This window comes from Triticum urartu, chromosome 4A, assembly GCF_056163025.1.
Source record: "Triticum urartu cultivar PI428250 chromosome 4A, HENAU_Tu73, whole genome shotgun sequence".
Classification (NCBI taxonomy): Eukaryota; Viridiplantae; Streptophyta; class Magnoliopsida; order Poales; family Poaceae; genus Triticum; species Triticum urartu.
This window is the reverse complement of record NC_141876.1, coordinates 214063245-214075969: the sequence shown is the minus strand read 5'-3', so window position 1 is coordinate 214075969 and position 12725 is coordinate 214063245. Positions and strand designations below refer to the sequence as shown.

General features: G+C 44.6%; 1 protein-coding gene across 1 annotated transcript; it reads right to left on the bottom strand.

Annotated features, from left to right (window-relative positions):
• Nucleotides 1–657: 657 nt before the first annotated feature.
• LOC125551459 (phosphatidylinositol 4-phosphate 5-kinase 4) lies at nt 658–4467 on the bottom strand. The gene is made up of 8 exons (XM_048714705.2): nt 4245–4467; nt 3252–3416; nt 3002–3167; nt 2787–2903; nt 2499–2692; nt 2303–2406; nt 2144–2225; nt 658–1567 (listed from the first exon to the last, which is right to left on the bottom strand). Exons 1-8 carry the CDS (start codon nt 4268–4270, stop codon nt 1270–1272), a joined length of 1152 nt encoding a protein of 383 aa, XP_048570662.1. The 5' UTR covers nt 4271–4467; the 3' UTR covers nt 658–1269.
• Nucleotides 4468–12725: the final 8258 nt, after the last annotated feature.

Here is a 12725-nt window from a genome sequence, read left to right as displayed (position 1 = left end):
CGTGCAGCTACACATTTGATGGTCCAAATTGTGGCCAGAAGCTACAACCTGGGAGGACTATGAGGTGCTTCGGCGACGTTTTCCAGCAGCAACCATCCGATCAAGGACTTCTTCTCAAGCAGGCGGGAGTGTCACACTTGCGTCTAATGACGCAGTGGACTGAAAGATGGCTATGGCATGATGAGCTTTGGGTCGTGCGTGTGTGGGCGTATGGAGCCATGTGTGGCTATTCATGCGGTGTCAAGAGACTGAGGGTGTTTATCGAATGAATGGTCCGGTTCTCACCTACTCTCCTTCCTCCCCTAAACCTACCCAACCACCCCGCCACCGTGCGTGTCACAAAATCCTATGCGCAAAGCTTCAGAAACATGAGTAACTCTTGTACTCCCTCTGTTCCGAAATAACTGATGAACTAAAACCATGTCAGTTATTTCCGAATGGAGGTAATCGCAAGTTAGCTATACAGTTAGCTAGACAGGGGTGGCTCAAAGCTCAGGTTTGCACACACGCCAAATCATTAAACTTGTATCCGGACTTGGCTCATACACATCCCACGGAGTATTAACAGTATGACCTGAGTTGCCCAACTTGTCAATCTTCTCGGCATTTGTGATTAATTCAGACATAGCAGTAGCATTTTGCTATTGAGTCCAGTAATTCAAATTGGTCAATGTTTGCATCACATGTTGTGCACAATATAGTATCTCAGCAATTCAGATACAAAGAAAACACACCGGTTACATCAGGCAGCAGCATAGAAGCGTGGCATGTCAACTCAGGTAAAACATTTACATCTCTGAACTTGTCATTACAAAATATCATTGTAAGTTCAGCCTTCAGGTGGTGGACAAAAGGATCTTCAAGTCAGCATCTACACTAACATTAGTGAACTCTGTATGCGTGTATATAGCTATTCAGGCATAGCTTGGCATTGCTGCGCTATGCTACACTGGCTGAAAAAGTACCTGTAGAAAGGCAGTTGTGTCTATTTTGTAAACAAACAAAAATGGACTGTTCGACCTGATTATTCAAATGCAACTGTCTCAAATGGAGCCTTATTTTCCAGCTGAATTCCTTGGAATTTCCAAGCAGTGGGCAGTACGACCATCCCGATTCTCAAGCTCTTTCTCATCCAGTGGAGTCCGGCGACCCGATGATGTACATGTAGAGGCATCGAGCCCTGCTGCAACGCCAGCAGCATGGTGTTTCGACAGTCAACGCATAAATCCATGCCAGAAGTCCTAGGAGCTGCTGAGTCTCAATGTCTTTTCAGATGTCTACCTTGTCTTCTTGGAACGCTTTGTATACAAAATCTTTAAAGCGCCTGGAATACTGTTTTGGATCTACTGCTGAAATAGACGTTGGGTCATATTGGAAAGACTTGTATGCATGCTCAAGCTTTTTGCTGATATCATAGTCCTGAAGTATGTCTATAATCCCAAAGTACAATATAACATCGTACAACTCCCCGGTAGGTTCTCCAATAAGCTGTGGTTCGCAATCACTCTTTCGAATTGTCAATTCAGCTTTTGTTGGCATGTTCGACCCGAGCTTTATCTTGGACAACCTGTCCACCCAAAGAATGTTAATTATGCTGTGTTAGAACACACAAAGCATGAATAGGAATACAACCAAATATTTATAGCATATGTATATAGGAAAAACGGGGTTTGACTATGGCTTTTTTTAGGAAAAGATATTAGTTGTTGATAAGCACCATATATCTCCAGCAGTATTTATATATGAAGGGAGTGGACAAATGATAGGTTGCAACAAAATATGGCATCCGTGCGACTTCTAAACCTCATGGGGATTGTGGGGACATACCAACCAGACAAATTGGGGATTTGTTATAGATTAAAATAACGCTCAAGTGAACCAAAGGCTATGGCCTACAGATATTGCTGCATCCTGGATTGTCCTACAACCTGCTACCTCCCTCCTTTTACTACCTTGTTTATCTTGCCTCTTCTCCCAATGCACAGAATTAGTTGAACATAAACTCAGATCAACGTGAACACCATGGAGGCATAAACCATCTCAATATGATAAGTAGGATATGATTATATTAGCACGTGCATGCATTACAAGTATTGTGAATAAGAGCAACAATGATGGGCTTTAATCAAGTGCCTTATTTCACCTGTTTGGATCAGTATCTCCTCTAGATAGGTGAGGTGACAGGTGGGGTGATGATCCTCTGCTGCTATCACTGTCAAAGGAACCTTCAAACAATGAAGTTTGTAAGGTATACGGCAACAATGTCAAAAGTTGTTAAAATGTTTTATTTTTTTAAACCAACCTTCAGTCATTATAACTCTTTTGTCTCTAAAATGTACGCCCACCAAAAGACTGTAATCCATAATGTTTTCCTGCTCGAGAAAATCGCAATCCTTGTCGACTTGTCTGCTTCAACAGATTTAACTTCTGGATTAGCTGGGGAGTAAAAATGTAAAATGTGATGACTTCTCACTGGTAGTAGCCTCACTCTCACTCACCTCTGGAACTCTTGGTACCAGTGTTTTTGCAATCGAAATATAAAGTTAAGATCAAGGTCTTTTAAAATAGTGTACTCGTCTATTTCTGTCTGTGGCTTGTCAGTTGTACGTCCAAGGGATGAGCCTTTCAAATCAAATCTTCTATGAATAAAGTGATCAGAACAGAACAGATTTCCCATTATAACAAAACGAACCTGGGTAATAGTAACAGCAAACAGATGATCAGGCATACATTACAAGCTTACCAAGTAGATGTAACATGAAACCAAATATCTTGTAAGTCCTGACCTTCTTTTGGTTAGCTCCGGATAACTTGACACAATGCAGACCAAAAAACTTGGTGACTAGAGTGTTTTCGAATGACCGGACATGATTGTAGTAAGCTCGAAGCATCTTCAGAAATATCTGCACAACAAGGAAGTGTTCCGTACATTCTGTATAAAACTGTTGGTTGTCTAGGAAGTTAGAAAACATTTAGACAGAAACAACAGCCAAGCACAAACCTTTACTTCAGCTTTCTTCATCGTTTTTATCATGTACTGATCATTGCTCGTGAGATAAAAGAAGCTTCCACTCTTACCAGGGGATGATAACTCCCGGAGAGCCTGGTCGCCACAAAGGGATAACATATAATCTGCTGCATCAACCTTGAACAACTTGCGCAATGTCCTGCAATTCATTTCATGACAAATTGCATGTGAATTGTAACTAAGCATAGATAAACGTTAATTAGAAACTGGAGTGATGACCAACCGGAATACTTGCGGGCAGTAATCTTTCCATCTAAAATCGCAAGAACTGTGTGGAGGGGTGTATTTTGAGCCTTCTGGAGGGAACCTTGTCCATACTTTCTCCTTTGGGTCAAAAGCTGATGACTTTAGATCAAGCGTAATAGGTCCTTGCTTTCCTACTGCGTGTCTGTTCCACGGACAAGATAATAAGCACATGAAAAAATACATGTTAGAAAGACATGGCATTCTGCTATATAGTCAATGAAAAACCACAAAGGGTTGTGCCTCGTTGTGATCCATTATCCTTAGTTGACAATGAAATGTCGTATAACATGATTTTCCATCTGTGAGCTATCCAGCCCGAGGCGATTAGCATCTCAATAAAATTTTCCCAGCTTTGTTTCCGGTCGGATGCCTAGTTGACTACATGGTGCAACCACTCACGCCATTTGAATGGAATGGCAGATCATTACGAATCTTCTGTCTAAGCCATCAAATTACAATTAGCCGCCACTGATTCTCGTTTGACCAAGTACAAGGATAAGCATTGGCCGCACTTTCATGTTGGTGGGTGCTCTAGGTGTGGAGCTGTGTTTTTGCACATTCTACTTTTCATTCTTAATAAATGGGCAAACCGCCTGTCTAGTTTTGAAAGAAAAGAAACACGAATATAAATTTGTTGGAGAATTGTCTGAAATCTCATGCTTTCTAACATATGCAAACAATTTTGGAAATTGATTGTTCACGGCAGAAGGTGCTTTCTACATATGCAATCAATTTTTGGAAATTGATTGTTCACGGCAGAAGGAGGGGAAAATCAATCTATTTGCCATTCATCTTTCATATAACCGTGATTGTTCTCGAAAAAAGAGGACTCCCATAAACATCTGATTCTTAGACAATCGCAGTTTTCTTTGTATCAAGAACCATGAAGATCAATGTACGATCGGCCGGAAGTGCCCAATTGCTGGTAGTTTTAAAAAAAAGATCAATGTACGAGGGCAGGTAGGGGTACCTGATGCCGAGCTGGAGGTTGAGCATAAGCTCATAGTTCTTGTGACCCTTGGCGATGGTCTCGCCCTGCCGCCGCGCCGCGCGCGACCTGCCGCCGGCGTGCGGCCCCGTCGCCGGCGACGGCGGCGGCAGGCCCCTGCCCTCGCCGGCGTCCTCCACCCTCACCGTCGTGGCGCGCCTCTTCGTCCTCTTCCTCCCCTTCTCCCGCCGCCGACCTGGCACCGTCGCCTCCGCCTCCTCCACAATGCCGCACGTGGTGCCCCCATCCAGAGGATCCCCCCTACCCCCTGCAATCTCGGATCTTTTCAAAGTTCTCTCTCTCCTCCCACCCGGAAGTTTTGCTCGGCCTGGACGCCGAGCTCGCGCGCCCGCACGTTCGCTGCCCTACGAGCCGAGGTGTGCTCTCCTGGTCTGTCTCCGCCACGCGCCGTATCACAAGCTTGCAGCGACTGTAGGCCGTAGAAGGATGTCGGAACTACAAGACACCTAATCGCCAAACCGTAGTTTCATATTACTCGCACCCAGAGGACGGAGAGTCAACCCGTTGGCTGGGCAGCTTACCCCTCTGAGTTCGAGTCTCGGTTCGAACCTGTTAGTCATTTTTTCTTTTATTATCTCAAATCAAAAATGCTAGACTTATGGATGGCATTCACGGATTTTATCTACGAACTCGTTTCTTCAAGAATCATCTTCCCCCTAATTTCTAATGGTGACCCTCCTCTCCCTTTGATTTTCTAATCATATTTTGACAGCTCATCCCGTAACCTGAGTCCCGTGCAAATCGTCCGTAGGTGTAGCGTTGTCCTATCTCAAATATAGCATCAAGCCGATACAAAGCATTTAGAGTATCATTCGACATTTGCATAACTAGGATGTACATAGTCCAATACAAAAAATGCTAGACTTATGGATGGCATTCACGGATTTTATCTACGAACTCGTTTCTTCAAGAATCATCTTCCCCCTAATTTCTAATGGTGACCCTCCTCTCCCTTTGATTTTCTAATCATATTTTGACATCTCATCCCGTAACCCGAGTCCCGTGCAAATCGTCCGTAGATGTAGCGTTGTCCTATCTCAAATATAGCATCAAGCCGATACAAAGCATTTAGAGTATCATTCGACATTTGCATAACTAGGATGTACATAGTCCAATACAAAAAATCTGACATTTTGCATAACTAGGATGTACATAGTCCAATACAAAAAATCTGACAAAGGAAGGGGGAAAATGACAATTCGGCAACCGTGGAGTCTTATAGACCGACACTATGCCTATGTCAAAACGGTTGGTGGACTGATCAAGAGATTATGTGGCCATTCATGTTGGGTAAAACATACGTAGCCACCTGCTCCAATCGCGTACATACCACCTTAAATAGCGGTTGGTACTCCGCACGTTGTAGCATAGACCACATATGAAGCGAATGCGTACAGCGAAAAATAACCTGCCGAGGAGAAGCATTTTTGTCACTAAAAAACCAAATCATTTCTACATAGCCAAAGCGACCATAGTAAGGCATACTGAATGTGCGTTAAGTCGACTAGAGGGGATGAATAGGTGACTTTTATGAATTCTTCACTGAGAAATTTTATGGTGAGGATATTCCTAAGCAAAGAACTACTTGCAGCGGAATAAGTACTCGGATGCAGACTTGACATAATATAAGCATGGACATCATGATGAATAGAAAACAAACACAGAGTACAGAAAGCGTAAGTACAGGATAAAACATGGTGAAGATAAACAGACTGAAGAAATTAAACTGGGAAAATTGAGAAAATCTTTAGTCAAAGCCTTCAAACATATATGAACAAGTACACAGCACAGTACAGATGAAATGGAAGGGTTGAGGAAATAGAACCAATTAGCTCGGTGAAAACAATGATTTGGTAAACGAGTTCCAACTGCTGTGACAGTTGTACGTCTGGTTGGATCTGCTAGGTATTAAAACCCAAGGACACACAGTTCCGGACACATAGTCCTCACCGTATTCTCCTTGAACTACGGTCACACAGACCTCGTCCAATCACTCGTGGTAAGTCTTCAGGTGACTTCCAAACCTTCACAGACTCGGTCACTCGGCGATCCATAATTTCCTCTTGGATGCTCTAGACCATGATGCCTAACCGCCTGAAGGATGCACAGTCCTCGAAGGTAACAAGCGTCGGTTCCACACAGGAACAATCTCTTCAATGAAGCTCAATCACTTTGGGTTTTTAAGTGTTTGGGTTTGGGGTTTTGGGTTTTTCCTCACTTGATGATTTTCGCTCAAAGTCCTCGGAGAATGGGATGCTCTCAATGACAAGTGTCAGTTCCTCGCAGAGCAGCCAACTAGCTAGTGGTTGTAGGGGGAGGCTATTTATAGCCCAGGGAGAAGCCCGACATGATAAGACATAAATGCCCTTCAATGATATGACCGTTAGGTGGATAAGATATCTTGGGACAACTAGCATATATCACAACAACGGTCAAGAATTTTGAGGTTCAAATTCCTCAGGGCTATCGTGTTCCTTGTAGGCAATCCGCACTAGCGAATTCCTAACTCCTCAGTCAGAACAAATTCCTCAGAGAACAGAAGGACTTCGTCTCTGTCACTGAAGAAATTGACTGAACTGTATGAGATTTTCAATGGTTTCACTCGAAGGGATTGCTAGGTGTAGGATTTTGAGATGAGCATCACCTGGAAACTTTTCCTTAATTTTACCTCGACCCCCTTTAGCAGTACGGTGTTTCCTATGACTCAAGAAAGCAAAAATGAAACTACGAAAACAAATGTCTTCACGCTTCATGGTCCTCGCATGAATATCAAGTCTTCATGGTCACACCATTTTTTTCACTTTCAAAGTCTTCAGGAAGTCTTCAGAAGTACAAAGTCTTCAGTTGATGACATTCATTTTTAGGGGTTGACTTTCTCTGTAAATATCAAACTCCTCATACACTTATAGACCTATGTACACTCACAAACGCATTAGTCCCTTAACCCATAAGTCTTCAATACACCAAAATCACTAAGGGGCACAAGATGCACTTACAATCTCCCCATTTTTGGTGATTGATGACAATATAGGTTAAGTTTTCAACGGGGATAAACATATGAAGTGTAAATACTGATATTGAGGAATTTGATTGCAAGATATAGAAGAGCTCCTCTTGAAGATGTGCATAGTGAGGAATTTGCTTTTGAAGCAATGCACATTTGAAGAGTAGAATCATGGAGATCTCCCCCTATATCTTGTAATTCATACACGCATTTAACATATGATATGAAGAATTTGAAATGCATGATGAAATATGGTGACTGATGTAATTCAGCATGTGTGCATTATCATACATGAGGAAATATCATGCAGAAGAACATAGCAAAAAGTATCAGACCACCATCGGACTTAAGATTACAACTCGATCCAACAAAGTCTTCAAAAAGAACGAGAGTTGTAACTTAGCAACAAAACACTCATATATATAGACCCACTTGAAGACTAAGTCAAATTTCTCCCCCTTTGTCATCGAATGACCAAAAGGGATGAAAAGTGAGGACTAACGCCCCTGAAGAATATCATCACTGAGTCGATGGAGGAGCGCCAGCATTGTTGGGGTTGGTTGTTGAAGTAGGGCCTACCGTAGTGTCATCCAAATCTTCATGCTCATCCGTCTCGCGCGGTGAAGAATAAGAGCTGGCCACCAAGTGAGGAACTTTGACCTTCTTGAATTTCTTCGAAGGTGGCTGAGACCAGTCAAAGTCATGCTTGAAGCCCATGTTGTTGAGATCATCTTCACCGTAGAGATGAGATAGAACAGCCGAGGTGCGATCAAATACTTCATGGAGGTAGTAATGGTTCTTCTTCACTGAATTCTGAGTGATGGTCATGTTCTGAAGAATTGAACCGAACTGGCGCTTGACCAATTTATGGTTGTGATTGACCTTTTGGTGAAGACTGAGGAGAAGCTCACGATCAGTCAACACCCTTGGAGCTGTGGCTTGAGGATTTTGCTTTGAAGCATTGGCGGCAGAGTCATGAGTGGCAGAGTCATCATTGGTGGAGTAAGATGTAGCTTTGCGGAACTGACCATCCAATGGGCGGATGCCTTCATCAATAACAGCATGTGCCTTGCCCTTCTCATCAGATGAGGAAATAGGTCTTTTGAAGACTTCAATGGGCGGAAAATATCTGACGTGATTCTGCAAATCAGCCTTGTAACTGATTAAAGACATTGATCTGAGGAATCTCATAATCCAAGAAGCGTAAGGCTTCAACTCAAAAGGCGACAATACAACATTTTCCAGAGTCCTCATTAAGAAATCATGGTAGTTGATTGGAACTCCATGGAAGATATTGAAAAGCAAATTCTTCATGATGCCAACTGTAGCGCCCCAAGACCGATGTGTCAGGTGTCCTCCAATTATTCGCTGTTGTTGCCTTGTCATTGTTTGCGTGTCATGCATTTCATATCATGTCATCATGTGCATTTCATTTTCATACGTGTTCGTCTCATGCATCCGAGCATTTTACCCGTTGTCCGTTTTGCAATCCGGCGCTCCTATGTCACCCGGTGTCCCTTTCTACCTCTTTTTGTGTGCGGGTGTTAAACGTTTTCGGATTGGACCGAGACTTGTCATGTGGCCTTGGTTTACTATCGGTAGACCGCCTATCAAGTTTCGTACCATTTGGACGGCGCGAGCTGACCGGCGCCGCCTGGTCCCCGCCGCCTGCAGCTCCTCCGCCCGCGCGCCCCACGCCGGAGATGATGCCGCCGCCCGCCTCTGCCTGCCTCCAGCCTCCTCCGCGCTGACCTCGTCGGCGACGAGCTCGCCGGAGACGCCGCCGCCGATGCCCGGGTCCGCTCTGCCTCAAACCGGCCCGATCCACTCTGCCTCCGTGATCCAGATCCGGCCCGTTGACTTTTTCGCGGGGTAAAAATCTCACCAAGTCCCTAGATCCCAGTTATTTTATGCATTTTGCATCGCATCATAACTCCCTCATCGTAGCTTTGATTTGTGCGTGTAGCATATCAAAATGTTCGTCTCGACGAGTACATCATTTCATATCATTGTATCATTTTCATTTGAGCTCATCTTGATGCCCGAAATGCTGTTGGAAAAGGGCTATGTGAGGAAAGTTGCAGATCTGTTTCAGCAAATGGCCTTTTGTCATTTTTGCCATGATTAATGTGTGCATGCTATGGTCCTGAGCTCTACATGTGTTTTGTTATATGCCATGCCATCTTTACAGGGGTGTATGCCATGTATTTTTGTGATCTTTGTGGTGACTAGCACAAGCATGCAAAGTAGCGTAATCGTTGATGTTGATTTCAGGGACTTAGAATTTCTCCAAGTCCTTGTCCTGATATTGTTTTTATGCCATATGTTCTTGATGTTTCCTAGTGATCCATGCCTTTTTTGAGGATGATCAGTGAGGATGTTTTGTTAATATTGTTTTGCTCTATTCATCCATGTCTTTGTTTGCATTTATGGAGCACCCTAGCTTGAGTTAATCGAGCACTACTTTTGCTATAAAATGTTCCTGGCAGATTGTTAACTTGTTAACGGAGTGCTTTCTTGACCTCACAAGGTTCCTTGGTTTTACTCATTGGTCAAAGAAGCAACTTAGTTTTACCTCTTTTCTTTCTCTTCTGTTTTCTCTCTGGTGCCATTCTAGATCTCGGGACGAGATCCTCTCGTAGTGGTGGAGTGTTCTAGCGCCCCAAGACCGATGTGCCAGGTGTCCTCCAGTTATTCGCTGTTGTTGCCTTGTCATTGTTTGCATGTCATGCATTTCATATCATGTCATCATGTGCATTTCATTGCATACATGTTCGTCTCATGCATCCGAGCATTTTACCCGTTGTTCGTTTTGCAATCCGGCACTCCTATGTCACCCGGTGTCCCTTTCTACCTCTTTTCGTGTACGGGTGTTAAACGTTTTCGGATGGGACCGAGGCTTTTCATGTGGCCTTGGTTTACAATCGGTAGACCGCCTGTCAAGTTTCGTACCATTTGGACTTCTTTTGATACTCCAACGGTTAACCGAGGGACCGATAAGGCCTCGTGTGTGTTGCAGCCCAACACCCCTCCAAAGTGGCCCAAAACCGACCTAAACCTCCTCCATCATCTCGGTCGTTCGATCACGATCGCGTGGCCAAAAACCGCACCTCATTTGGACTCTCCTAGCTCCCTCTACCTATAAATATGTCCTCTCCTTCAGAATTCTCGCGCCGATGAAACCCTAATTTTTCCCCTCGCGCGGTCGGACATTTCATCCCGCGCCGCACCGGACATGTCCGCTCGTCAGCGCCAGCTCACTCCGGCCTATCAGAGGATGCCACGTCATCGCGCCGCCGGCCTCGCCCAATCGTCGAGCGCCACCTCAGCTGCGCCTCTCCCTCCTATCCGCCGCGGACCGTGCAGCCCACCGCGGGCCCGCCCGGCACGGACCGCCAGCGCCGCCGCCCCGACGCGCCCGCGCCTCGCGTGCCTCCGTACGCCACCACCACCATCGCCGGCGCAACCGCCCGCCGCCGCCGCAGCACTCCGCCGCCGTCTCACCTCGCCGCCTCCGCCAACCTCGTCGCCCCGCCGTCTGGCAACCGCCGACGCGCGCGAGCTGACCGGCGCCGCCCGGTCCCCGCCGCCTGCGGCTCCTCCGCCCGCGCGCCCCGCGCCGGAGACGATGACGCCGCCCGCCTCTGCCTGCCTCCAGCCTCCTCCGCGCCGTCCTCGACGAGTACATCATTTCATATCATTGCATCATTTTCATTTGAGCTCATCTTGATGCCCGAAATCCTGTTGGAAGAGGGCTATGTGAGGGAAGTTGCAGATCTATTTCAGCAAATGGCCTTTTGTCATTTTTGCCATGATTAATGTGTCAATGCTATGATCCTGAGCTCTACATGTGTTTTGTTATATGCCATGCCATCTTTACAGGGGTGTATGCCATGTATTTTTATGATCTTTGTGGTGACTAGAACAAGCATGCAAAGTAGCGTAATCGTTGATGTTGATTTCAGGGACTTAGAATTTCTCCAAGTTCTTGTCCTGATATTGTTTTTATGCCATATGTTCTTGATGTTTCCTAGTGATCCGTGCCTCTTTTGAGGATGATCAGTGAGGATGTTTTGTTAATATTGTTGTGCTCTATTCATCCATGTCTTTCTTTGAATTTATGGAGCACCCTAGCTTGAGTCAATCGAGCTCTACTTTTGCTATAAAATGTTCCTGGCAGATTGTTAACTTGTTAGCGATTTTACTAAGGATGTTGCTATTGATCCGTGCATGCTATGTTGTTGTTCTTGCCATGTCTAGCTCCTATGCCATGTATTCTTGATGGGTGTATGCTTAGTTTGTGATGCCATGCTCTGTAGTGAGTGCATCGAGCTCGTAAACATGCCTACTTGTTAATCTGCTTTGCATGCTCCAGTTTTTCACCAAGTCTGAATCTGTTTATATTTTTGCTATGTTCACACGCTTGCAATTGTATTTTCTGATCCCTTTTGGCTCATCGTCACTAAGGGACTTTTGTTATATGATTAGAGTAGATTCATTCCATGCATTTCTTTGCCATGATATGTTCCTGTAGCATGTAGTTTTCATGCTCTAAAGATTGCTACCTGATGATAAATTCCTGACATGCTGTTAATTTCACCGAGTCTGAAACCTATTATCATTTGCACTTTTTCCATGCTTGTTTGAGCCTGTTAATGGGTGAATTAGCCGTAGCTCAGTGTTCATCTTTTGTCAAGAATCATGAGTGGATCCCTTCCATGTATTTTGTTGCTATGTTTGAGTGCTGTAGCATGTTGTTCTTGATGCATTTAGGAGGATACTTGCTGATTATCGCAGACCGGTGCCATATTTGTTTTGCTTGTCATTTCCAAACCGTGCATCTGATTTCGGTGATCTTTATATCAATTTCGACCGAAATCAACTCCTCTTTCCAGTGACACTCTTGGTTTTCCAAGTTGAGGCCAGGTTCAATCATTCCTTTCCAAATCATGCATATGCATTACATACCGCATCCCGCATATCATGCCATGTTCATGTGTTGGTTGTTTACTTTGTTGTGTGCTTCTTTCCGGTGTTGCTTCTTCAGGTTGGTTCCGATAACATCGTGTTTGTGAGGATCCGTTCGACTACGTCCGTTTGTCTTCTTCATGGACTCGTTCTTCTTCCTTGCGGGGATTTAGGCAAGATGACCATACCCTCGAAATCACTTCTATCTTTGCTTGCTTGTTGCTCACTCTTTTGCTATGCCTATGCTGCGATACCTACCACTTGCTTATCATGCCTCCCATATTGTTAAACCAAGCCTCTAACCAACCTTGTCCTAGCAAACCGTTGTTTGGCTATGTTAGCGCTTTGCTCAGCCCCTCTTATAGCGTTGTTAGTTGGAGGTGAAGATTGGAGTTTGTTCCTTGTTGGAACATGGATATTTTGTTTGGATATCACAATATCTCTTATTTAATTAATGCATCTATATACTT